The 12,593-nt window shown below is 39.5% G+C and overlaps 1 protein-coding gene across 1 annotated transcript; it reads right to left on the reverse strand.

Moving 5' to 3' along the window:
* Window positions 1-1,627: 1,627 nt before the first annotated feature.
* LOC117787403 (Krueppel-like factor 6) lies at window positions 1,628-2,659 on the reverse strand. The gene is made up of 2 exons (XM_034625917.1): window positions 2,607-2,659; window positions 1,628-2,321 (listed from the first exon to the last, which is right to left on the reverse strand). The coding sequence occupies exons 1-2, from the start codon at window positions 2,657-2,659 to the stop codon at window positions 1,628-1,630; spliced, it is 747 nt and encodes a 248-aa protein (XP_034481808.1).
* Window positions 2,660-12,593: the final 9,934 nt, after the last annotated feature.

Consider the following 12,593-nt stretch of genomic DNA (forward strand, 5'->3'; position numbering starts at 1 on the left):
TATTAAAGCATATTAAAATTAAATTAAATAACTTATGTCTGTTTAAACATATAAACGCAATCACAATCACATACCCCTTTACAATCTTTATCTCTAGCTTTCTCCTTGTCACACCCTATGTTTTTGTTTCTGACTCTGTCTCTATTGCTGTCTCTGTCTGTGTCTCTGTCTTGGTTAATGTCGTTGTCGACAGCACGCAATATCAAATGGTAAATAGATAAAAACAACATGACTAAATGAGTGGTATTTATTTTTATGCTAATTACTTTCGAATAAGCAGCACTCGTTGTTGCTGTTGCGCTTGTTGTTGTTGTTAATGATGGTGTTTGTTGTTGTTGCCGCTTGGTTGCAAGATGCAGTTACAAAGTTCGCCTTAATGAGTGTCAGACGTCTGAGAGGGGAGAGGAGGAAAATGAGTGCCAATGGGCGATGGGTGAGTAATAATTGTTGTGAATTTTTGCATGAGCAACAAAAGTAACAACAGCAGGGACAATGGCGATGGCAACGTTGCTGTCGACGTCGCAGTCGACGTTTGTATAAAGTAACTGCCATTATATAATAAGCAAGTTGCGCTGTAAATTTCCTTGAAATGTACAAAAGCACTCGCGCTGAAAGCCGTAAAGTATGCAATATGACAGCGCATAAAGGATACGACTTCGAGTTACAACTGCAATTGGAGTCGGAGTCAGAGTCGGAGTCGGAGTCGGAGATGAAGATGAAGACACACAGTCGCTGCTGGACTCGCAGTTCGAGTTCGAGTTCGACTTTGACTTGGAGTTCGAGTGGCGATGTGGGTGTGAAAAACAAACTTAATTACCATGTTGGATCCAAGCCTTCCATCTCTGCCTCCTCGCCAAGTAAACAGCGAGAGTCAAAGACAGAGGAGCTGCAGTCAACTTCAAAGATAAACGACCGACCCATGGCTGAGATAACTTCTGCAGCGGATTAATGTGTGTACACTGTATACCGGGAAAAGGGGACTATCCGGATCAGCCTCAAGTTGACATTTAATGGGATTTCGAGGGCAGCAAACCAAAGTGAATCCATCATTCCACAGTTTTCCATTGCTAAGCACGCCAGACTGCCGATGACATGATTCCAAATTAAAGAAATTAAATCTGCCAGAACCAACATTGCATTTCAATTAATATAAATGAATATTAATTTATAATTATTTTATTTTAATAACCAACATAACATAATAATCTGATTTGCATTTTATGGTATTTATTTATCGTTTATTTATTTACTTTTTTATTCAAATCAGTAACATAACAAAATTGTTAATTATTTCAACTATTTTCAATATAAAAAAAATTTATTTATATATTATTTTTATAACAATTTATTTATTTTTTTAGACAAAGTCGAGTCTGGATATCGTAAAGTTATTTTTGTAAAAACATTTTCGCTTGCGGTTTCATTAACGGTTTTTCCAGACTCGCTTGATATTCTTGTAATTTTAATATCTTATTTCACAGTTAAGTTTTTCATTGCTCTTCTTGTGCTTTATCGACTGGATTATTTTCAACTGCAGCCTCCGTTTTTTAACACTTGAAATACAGTTATTTGATTCACAGAATGAAATGCAACAATTGTTGGAACACCCCTCGCGTTTGTGTCAATGTCACAGCTGATTCTTGCGCTTACGACCCGGACGCACTGCATAGACACTCTGGGGCAGTGAGCCATTGGGTAGCAGTTTGCCGGACCTGGTGACCGCCAGGAGACGTCGCTCGTGGACCTTGCGATGCTTGGTGAGGTGATCGGAGCGGGCAAAGCACTTGGCACAGTAATCGCACTTGTAGGGCTTGACCCCCGAATGGGAGCGTCGATGGCGGGCAAGTTCGTCGGAGCGGGAGAAACGCCAACTGCAATCGGGCCAGCTGCAGACGTAGGGCTTCTCGCCCAGATGACGACGCAGATGGGCCTTGAGATGGGCGGGCTTGGCGTAGAGCTTCTCGCAGCTGCCAAAGGTGCACAGGTAGCCTCTCTCGCCGGCGGCATTCTGGCTGAGTTGCAACGGAGCCGCAGCAGTTGCAGTTGCAGCTTCAGTTGCAGTTGCAGTTGCGTCACTGGCAGCGGGAGAGTTGGGAGCAGCGAGTCGCAAATTGTTGTTGCTCTCGTGCAGGAAACTGTCGCACATGTCCGTGCAGAGAGGTGTACGCTCTGGCAGTATGTCAATGAGCTCGGGAATTTCCACAAAATGGTCGAGCAGTCGCTGCTCCCAATCACTGAGCTCTGGCGGTGAGGAGGATGACGATATGGATACCAGAGATGACTCCGGATCGCTAAAGTCAAACAGCAGTTCATTCTCCTCGCTATTGTTGTTGTTGTGGTTGATGTAGTTGTTGTTGTTGCTGTTGTTCAGACTGTTGCTGTTGCTTTGGTTGTTGTTGCTGTCGAGTGTGATGATGCCATAGTAATCCATGCCACCAGGCTCATAGCCATTGCCAAAATTCACATCCGCATAGCAACAATCCAGGTTACCTCCCGTTGTTGGCATCTCCTGCTGCTGCTGCTGCTGTTGTTGTTGCTGCTGCTGCTGTTGTTGTTGTTGGCCAAAACCAGCATAGAATTCACCATCGAGAGCAACCATGGCGGACTCATCCAAGTCGCTGTAGAGCTGCTGAAATGCGCCTGTTGCAAAGAACTCCATCATAACAAATGAGTTGATACACGCGACTGTCCAAATATTTATGTCCAAACTGGGATTCTGGACTCTCTGGACTCGCTTGGCTGCAGACTTTGACTGACTGATACGTGTACTCGCTGTATATGCAGATGTATGCCGTGAATTCAACGGAACAGCAACGACAACAACAACAACAACAACAGGCAAAAACATTGAAATCCCTGTGGGAATAATTAGACATTCGTACATTGAAATTGATCGTACTGTCGATCATTTTGCAGCCGTTTCAATAATCGTCTATCTAACTCGTTGCCGGCGTCATTAACAGACCAACAACAACAGCAACAACAACAACGAAAGCAACAACAAGCACGGCGACAGTTGACCGCCATATGTTGGTGATCAGTCGTAGCACATGTGCCCTACACACACACGCACTCCACGCATAAGATAGAAGATACAAGATACATTTTGCTCTCTCTCTCTCTCTCTCTGCGTTGAAAACTGTATCTGCATCTGCGACTGTGCCAAGCGGTGTCAGGCGGGTATTTGGACGATTCTTGCTTCTCGATTCTCGACTCTCGATTATCTCCATTTGTCGTCATTGTCAACGGCACCTGCTTACACCATATTTATTGTGTGCTCTTTTTCTCCACTCTCCAATCTCTATACCCTTCATCATCATATCATCCACAAGCTCGTATCTGCATAAATATTATGTTTCACGCTTTCATCATATTTATACCCGTTACTTAAAAAATAAGTAAAAGGGTATATTGTGTTCGTTGGAATATATGTAACAGGGCGAAGGAGGCATCTCCGACCCCATAAAGTATATATATTCTTGATCAGCATCAACAGCCGAGTCCGTCCGTCCGTCCATCCGTCCGTCCGTCCGTTTGTCCGTCTGTCCGCCCGTCCGTTTGTCCGTCCGTGTGAGCGCCTAGATCTCAGAGACTATAAGAGATAGAGCTACAAGACTTTCACCCAGAGACTCCAAATGCGTTGGAACAGGTCAAGTTTGATTTACAATTTTGACACGCCCCCTTCCGCCTCCGCAAATTGCGGAAAACTGTCTGCTCGTCTGTATAAACAAAAGGATCTCAGAGACTAAAAGAGATAGAGTAACCAAATTTGGCACACAGATTTCTATAGACCCAACGCAGATCAAGTTTGTTTTAAATTTTTGACACGCCCCCCTTCGCCCACGCAAATTGCGAAAAACCACCACACCCACAGTTTTGAAGTTAATACAGTTTTTATGGTAATTAACGTTACCAATTAATATTATCTATAAACTTACTTAACCGCAGCAAGATCAGACAAGTAGAACGGGAGTAATAGCTAACCAAAGTAATTAATAAAGTTATTATTTCAATACAATCACCTAAATGTGTGCAGTAGTTTTTATTAAATAACGGGTATCCTATGGTCGGCATTTCGAATTTAGCCTTTCCCACTTGTTTTTATTTTTTTTTTATTTCAAGTAATTAGCTTTTGGGATATTTTGGTTTTGGTCACAGCTATCAGCAACAATTATTAGTTAATGAGCTGAAAACAAATTTTTTAGCTTGTTTCCAAATCCCCGGAGAATCGTGCTGTCAAGATATACGATTACACTCTGCAAGTACGTGAGTCTTGGGTTAAAAGTGAATAAGAGAAATAGAGACAGTGAGAAATGCAGCAATGGGAAAAAAGTGTTGAATAGCTGATACAATTAGTGTACTATATGTATATAGAATGCTAATAGTCCATATACATTGAATCCATTTGCGTTTAGAAAATGAAGAGACAATAAAGGCAAAGCACACATAAATATGTTTTATAAAGAGAAACAAAAATAAAAATTAATTTATTTGCAAATTAAAACTGCATAATTAAGTCTATGTTTTGGTTGAATCTAGTATATATATATATATATATATATGTATGTAGTTCATTTCGTTTGTTTTCTTTTGTGTTTCTCTTTGTTTGTTCTCTTTGCATCTTTCGCTCTATTCTTATGTCTAAATCAGTCAAAATCATCTGCTTGACAGATTTACATACGTTTCGTAAAGAAATTCCCCAATCTTAGCTGTAAACACATAAATAGCTGCGTGATATTCTAAAATTGTTGTCTATTTGGTAACAATTTAAAGCTTTTCAAATAGTTTCATTCTATTCTTGTAGCTGGCGTATCTGAAGCTTGCCAGACTTAAGCTGAAAGTTGGCTAACAAAGTAACAGTTAGACAGCGTGCACAGCGATTAGTTGACTATCCCCTGCAGGGGGGGGGGGAGGATGCTGCCACACCCCCATATTGTAATCTGTAACTGACATCCTTTCAATTCGGTGGCAGCTTCCATTGAAATTAACATAAATTTCGTGCGGAAAACGTTGAAATTTACTTTTGCCTGTTATGTAATAATCAGCGGCTGTAAATCCTTGCAACAGCCACAAGCAGCTCACAGTTGCCACAACATGCCACCCCATCTCTGTCTCTTCTCCTCTCTCTTTCTCTCTCTCTCTATCTTTCTCTCTCTTTGACTGTGGGCACACAGACAATGTCACAGTTTGGAGCTGCGTGTTCTACGCAGCCATTTGGCGGGCGGCTTTCGCTTAGCGCTAATTGAAATTGTAAAAATCAAAGGCAGCAGTCGCATTAAGTCGGCGACTTAAGGGATAACAACGGCTGACAGCCACTTGGTCGGGGCAATTTGTAATTACGAGTGTGTACTTTGATATTAATTATATTTAATTTGCGCTTCAGGTTTTGTCTTTTCCCTTTTTTTTAATTATTGCCCCTCTAGTTGAACCAAAAGAGCTACAAATGCAGCTGTTGCAGCTTATAGATACATTTGTATCTATGTCTTTCTGTGTGAGAGTACATGCGAATATGTGTCTGTGGTTTCAGCTCTAGTGCAGTTGATGGCTATAATAACGCATCAATCTAAATTATTTGGCGTCCTCAGCAGCAGCAACAATCACAACAGCAACAACAACAACAAGAAGTAAAATAAATGCACTGGCAAGAACTTTGGCATTTCGTGGTTTATTAGAGTGTTCTGATAACATAAATTAGTGCAAGTCTCACTGTAAAATTCGAGTTATGTGTCGTCTACTTATATGTTATGTATGTGTGCATTTATGTAAATATCTATCATCTGGACATGTATCTCTAGCTGTGGATGTATTAGCTGTATCTAGGTTTGCAACCGCATGTATCTGCATGTTGCGTATGTATGTGTATGTGTGCTTGTGCACCGCAAGTGCCATAACGGGAATTATGCATAAAATTTTACTGTAAATTGCAGACGGCAAAATGTTGTCAAGTTACAACCAAAAGCGACCGCAAATTTAAATGTCTGAGAATTTGCAACATTTGCAGTAGCACAAAATGTGGCCAAAAGTCCTGAAAGGAACTTAAGCCTTTGCCATGCCATGTCCAACCAAGTACCAAATGAGCTAAGAATTTGCCAGGTGCGGTTCATAGTTACTTTCAAAATAGGCCACAATATTACAATGTACTTAAATGCTTAAGAAAAAATAAAATCAAATGAAATGCTTCATTTGAATTCGTAATTCAGCTCAAAAATGTGTATATTCTTAAACTATTATTTATTGTGTTATTTTATGTAGATCATTTTGAGCACAACACGTAGTTAAATTGCTACAAGTCTGCTTCCCAAAAACTCGTTCGTATCTGTTGCCTAGCAGTTGGCCCTTATCAATGGCAGCTGAGCTGCTTGTTTTCATTGGATTAGGCAAGTTTCTCTTGCATTCAAGCTGATTTTCATGGACCGTCATGGACGGACAGACGGAAGATGGTAACGACGAATGCGAAAAGGGGCTTAGTTTGTGGGAAAATTAAAAGGACATGCATACAGTAAGAGATTACTAAAGATTGACGGAAGCAAAATCAATATCTTGGGCGAAGCGTTGACTAAAGCATATTTAAAGTGATATAACAGTATGTATAACAATCATCAATTATATTGCAAACAGTATTTTTTTATTTAAATTGCTGCCACTATACAGCTTTCTTTTATAACAGTATAACAGTCTATATAACAGTTTTGCAAATCACATAAATTGTATAACAGTTTGTATAACAGTACGACAGACTTGAATTCACTTGAACCGATTGTAAACCATACTTTTATTTTACTAGTGACATATATTTTGTATAACGGTATAACAGTTGGCATTTAATTGCTGTTATAATAGTTTTCTACGCACACATTTCACAGGCACACTCCAATTAATTAACCAATTTAGCTAAGAAGCTTGCAAAACTTGCGAATTCTGCAAATTGTAAATTGCTGCCAGTATAACAGTCTATCTAACAGTTTTGCCAATCACTTTGACTGCTGTCCAGCCATAGCTGTAGAATACCGACGAAGTACATAAATTGTATAACAGTTTGTATAACAGTTCACTTGAACTGATTGTAAGCCATACTTTTATTTAACTAGTGACATATATTTCGTATAACGGTATAACAGTTGGCATTTAATTGCTGTTATAATAGTTTTCTACGTACACATTTCACAGGCAGACTCCAATTAATTAACCAATTTAGCTAAGAAGCTTGCAAAACTTGCGAATTCTGCAAAGTTGCGTTATACGAGTGCGAATTCTTGTAGTCGTTGTTGTAGTTGGTCTAGATGCGAATATCAATGTATGAATGTAGGTAAGTATGTATGTATGTATGTACGGCAACAGGTCAAAAGTTTTTAGACAACTAACAAGTCCTGGCCAAGTCGCATAGAGAGAGAGAGCACTTAGTTAGCTAGTTGGAGCTGCTGCTGCTACTCCCCGTTGTTCTTGCTTTGAAAAGTTTTAATAAACTCGCAAAGACAATATTTTGTGGACGCCCAGAAATTCAGACAATAATTTGATTTTATATGGCGCGAGCCACGAGAGCAATTTATTATATCTACAGAAAAGTCAGAGTTGAAGCTAAAGTTAAAGTTATTACTGGAGTCGTTGTAGGACTGGACAAGAGATAAGACAGAGAGATAGAGAGAAAGAGACAGAGAGAGAGACAGACAGACAGACGGAGATGAAGGCAGAGAATAAGAGAACGTATCATATAGGAGTGCGTATATAATACTCAACTGAGGCTAAGACTCAGATTAGGTGGAATGCAAACATAATCCAAAGACAAGTGAGTTAACTGCTTTGACCCAATTTAATTAAACACATGTAGACACATGTATACGTGTGTGTGTGTGTGTGTGTGTGTTGTTGGGTGTATGTGTCATGTTGGCCTGGTTAACGTTTGTGTTATGTTCGCACCCGAAAACGGCCACGGGCCAAAGTCTATGTCGCCATTTTCTTGGGGGGCCCAAAGCTAATGACAATAACAACTACGAGATGAAGAAGAACCGAATCCGTTGCCATTGCCTGCTGATGCGATTCAACTGATTACGCCTCTGTGTCCTCTATCACTCTCTCCGTGTGTGTGTAAGCAGGATTTGCACACACACACACACACATACTCGTACAGAGAGAGAACATTATTGTAGCAAAAGGCGGCAGCGACAGCAGCCAACAATTAGTGTTGACAGACATTGCACTCTGGCAAAGCCCCAAAGGAATTTGAGGGCTTGTCCCACATATCCCATACACACCAAAAGCGAGTGTGTGTGTGTGTGTGAGTGTGTGGGTGTTGCCACAAATGGCCGGGCATGTAATTTGAATTTTGCTATACGACTTTGTGCGTGTGTATGTCTGTTTGTTGTGCACAGTTAAATGCAATAAAATAAAATATATCGCCACAGTGCAAAATTGAAAAATGATCCACATACGATTCATGCTTTCGTATTACAGTGCGTATGACAGTTAAATTGACAATACTCTTTAATAATTGACTTCTAAAACATGCTTAGAAATATTTAGGATATCAATGGAAATTTTATTGTATGGTTATTTTTTAAACTGAGGTTCTATGTCTGTGACAGGTCGGAGACTCTAACTAGAGAGCCACGGAGGTCCGCGAACTACACAATGGACACTTTTTGGCTTAGAAATGTATTCAAGCGCTTTTAATTAATGTTGTAATAAAGCTCACTGGCTTAAGTCAAATTAATAAATTTCCCATGGTGTACATAGTTTTTTCGAAAGCTGCAAAAATCGAGTAAATATATTATAATTGGCTAAAACTAGCTAAATAATTGTCAATAAATGGTCAAAAGAGGACTTATATTTATCATAATACAAAAATATTTTTCAGAGTTTTTGTAGAGAAAACTAAAGAAATCCAGATTCTACAATACAATTAATAATAATTTTATAAACAAACTAAAATACAAGTAATTCAATAATTTTCACATGTAAAATTCGAATCATTATTGTCAATGAAGTGTCATTTGAGGACAGATTCCACTAGTAAACTGTAAAAATCCAAATTCGAAGTTCTTTGGATCCCTTCGTATAACAGTCAGCTACTTAACATTGGTGGATATTGGCAGATGAGAAGAGTATCCAATTTCTTAAAACTAAAGAAATCCAGATTCTACAATACAATTATGAATAATTTAATGAACAAACTAAAATACAAGTAATTCAATAATTTGATTAAATAAAATTAAGTTATAAGTTCTTTGGATCCCTTTGTATAACAGTCAGCTATTTAGCATTGTTGGATATTGACAGATGAGAAGAGTAGCAAATTTCATAAGCTTTATTCAGATAGTATGTCATATACTCTCGTAAACTTATCTACTCATTTCAGAAGCTGAATTTCAGGCAATTGTAACTTAAGCAGAGCTAAGATGTGGCCCTCTGATTAGAGAAAGCGTTTAGCCTGCAAGGAAGGAAGAAAGGTTGCTTGCATGGGCGGTGCTAAGGGGTGGTAGTGGACAGTGGGGGACGGGGATGTTATGTAATTTGATTGCCTCTAAACTGAGGCACTTTGGCGAGCCAACATCAACTGTCAATGGGAGTTGTGAAACCAAACAATGTTCGGGCAAGAAATTGGGAGCTCTAAAGGAAATCCATTTGGGGTTCAGCTTACGAGTACAACAACAATGTTAGTGGGGACAATAGGAGCAGCCAGTGTTGCAGCTGCCACACTAATGTGTGTGTGTGTGTGTGTGTGAGAGTGTACCAAAGTGCTTAGCAGCTGGCCTTGTGTATTGAATGGCCGCAAACGCAGCCACAACCGCAGCTTCGTCCACAGACTTTGGCTGCCTAATGAGGCAGCGGGGCAACAATAAACGCTACCACAAATGCAAAAGCAACAGCAACAGCAACAGCGACTGCGACGCCAACGAACGCAACAGCAGCAATAACAATAGCGAGCCAAAGGGTAAATGGCAAATATGCTTTAAACGTGGCCAATGGGCATAGACGTAAGCGTTGGGTTAATTTGTGCAGCTCTGTGTGTTATGGTAGCATTAATGAAGTGCCAATGACAGCGGTGTGTGCTCACTCGCTCTCTCTCTCTCTCTTGTCGCTCTGTGAGTGCAAAAAAGTGTTGCATACTTTTGGTCAGCGTCAATTTGCAATTGAAAAGAATAACAATGCTTGCAGTCTCGTAACCATAGCTCTTAGCTCATATATGTCACTAACACATACTAATAAAAATATGCAAATATATATATGTGTATGGGAGTGTGTGTGTATAAGAGTGAGTTGAGGGCGCCTTAAAACAAAGTGGCACAAAAATGACATTACACAAAAAGGGATTTATTTAGTTTATTTGCTGTATATCAGCAGCCATAACTGTCAAGTGTTTGTTGCTCTTGTTTGTTTTCTGTGAGAACACAGCACACACTCTAGTATGTGTGTTTGTGTGTGTGTGTGGGTGAGCTAAATCTACTACTATTCGTAGTAGTAGTAGTAGAGCTTTTACTGCATGGCGACCATCATCATCAATCATTTTGATTTGCGCTAAAAACTATGCTATGCTTTCCCATGGTACTACACTATACAACAAAAAACAGACAGACACACACACACACACACACACTTACACATATGCAACTATAAAGTACAGCTACAGTTAGAGTAACAGCAACTACAACAACAACGAGCGACATGTGAAATGACAACAACAATTCATGTCGACAAGTTGCGTTTGCATTTTTTTCGTTTGCCCTTTGCAAAATGGGTATGTTGATGTTAGCCAATCACTTGTAACGAAATGCCTACTATCGAGTGTCAAATTATTAATTATCAGCATCATGTTTTAAACGGTATTCAATTGCAGAAATTGTAAGCGATCGTATTTGTTGCATTTAGTAAGTATTTTCTAGTCTTTTGTTATGTTTGTGACTTAGCAAATGCATTTGCATGCAAACACACATAATGTCCAACTCTCAACTCGCCCCCTCCACACCCCCCTTTTAGATCTCTGCCATCCATCGTTCACTGTAAGCATGCATTAGTTTTAGACGCTCGAGCAGTTAATAGTCGAGCAGGGGAGAAACGAAGGGGAAACGATTCGCATGAGGAAATATTTTTACGGCTCGCTCGTAAAGTTGCTTGTCAAATATTTTAGCAGCATTTTAAACATATTGCTCTCCCCTCCCCTTTCTCTCCCTATGTGCTCCGCTCCATTTCTCTTAGGTTCTGAGAGAGTGCACATAATGAAATTTTAATTAAGCCCAAGCAGCAGAGGACGAAGAACGAAATGTGCGCCTTTAATTCAATTTATAATTACATGCAACATCTCCAGAGTTGCAAGTATTATCATGCTACCAATGTTTCAGAATCCATTGCCGCATTTGCACTGCAAGCGATAAGAGGAGGTGGGAACAGTAGAGGGGTCTGGACAGGGAAGGAAGGGGGTGTCTCACAGGTAGAACGTAGAAGGTCCTTACCTCCGTTTGTTGCGTTGCCCTTCGCGAATCAATTAAAAGACATTTGCGAAATTGTTGTCCGATACAAATTGAAACAGAAACGACAGCACGAATGAATGCTTAAATGAGTGCAGCACCGAGCGATGAACGAATAAACGAATGAACGAATGAACGAATGAGCGACTGAGAAAACGAATCAGCGAGCGAATGCATAAATGAATGTCACATTGCACGAATGAATGTTGAATGTGTTGCTTTAAATGCAACTCTAAAGTTGTTAATTTTAAGACGCCAGAAAACTCTACCATCCGTTTACTTCTCAGTCTGTCCGTCTGTCTGTCTGTCTGTCTGTCTGTCTGTCTGTCTGTCTGTCTGTCTGCTTTCGGCCTGGTAGACACTCCCATTAATGTAATTCAATAACTCAGCCTTGAGTTGGTTCGATTTTTGGTTGGAGTTGCCTGATTACCCTGGCTGTTTGATATTTTTTCCATTGCGTGTTTTTTTCACCAGCAAAAGTTCAATGTCCCTTTTCAATTTTATATGCTCAAAATAAATTAGTTGTTAGATTTGGTATAAACTTTTAGTTCTAAACCTTTTGTTAATTTTTCAAAATATATATTAATGATTGTTTAAAAAAAAGTTCATTCACACAATTTTTTTGTTATCCACATGTGATCGACCTAGAGATACCCTATTTGTCAAATTATTCAAGTTAAGTCTGATGCAATTCCCTCCAAAATCTATATTCAGATTTTTTATTAATTGTAAATAAAAACCTAATTGACAATGGGTTTAAAGGTCTGAAAGAGTAAATTGTATCTCCCAGAAACGTTATCTTTGCACATGAATTGTGGCTTGACTTAAGATTCCAATCTTCTGCCGTATTAAACCGATAATTCATGGCATAAACTGTCAAGTTGCCGTTTAACGTCTGTTATTTGGCCTAATTTCTTTACAGCTAATTCGCTGTATATGCTTTCAGTATTTCTCTCTCTTTCTAATGCTATATCCCGTTCTGCCTCTCATTCCATGTGAAAAGTTGTCTTTAGGCAGCTTGCCAGCGAGCATAAATCAAAAAGTCGACAGGACCTTGAAATGTTCAATATGAATTCAGCAATGTCTCATATATTATTCTCGGTCTCTCTTTTCCCCGCTATTGCTGTCTTGCTT

This window comes from Drosophila innubila, chromosome X (genome assembly GCF_004354385.1).
Source record: "Drosophila innubila isolate TH190305 chromosome X, UK_Dinn_1.0, whole genome shotgun sequence".
In the NCBI taxonomy this organism is placed as follows: Eukaryota; Metazoa; Arthropoda; class Insecta; order Diptera; family Drosophilidae; genus Drosophila; species Drosophila innubila.

Excerpts from the sequence above, each read along its gene's own strand:
- LOC117787403 (XM_034625917.1), bottom strand. The coding sequence starts at position 2,659 with ATGGAGTTCTTTGCAACAGGCGCATTTCAGCAGCTCTACAGCGACTTG. Across the intron at positions 2,322-2,606 it reads CTCTACAGCGACTTGGATGA|CGAGGAGAATGAACTGCTGT; the intron begins GTCCGCCATGGT and ends CAACAACAATAG.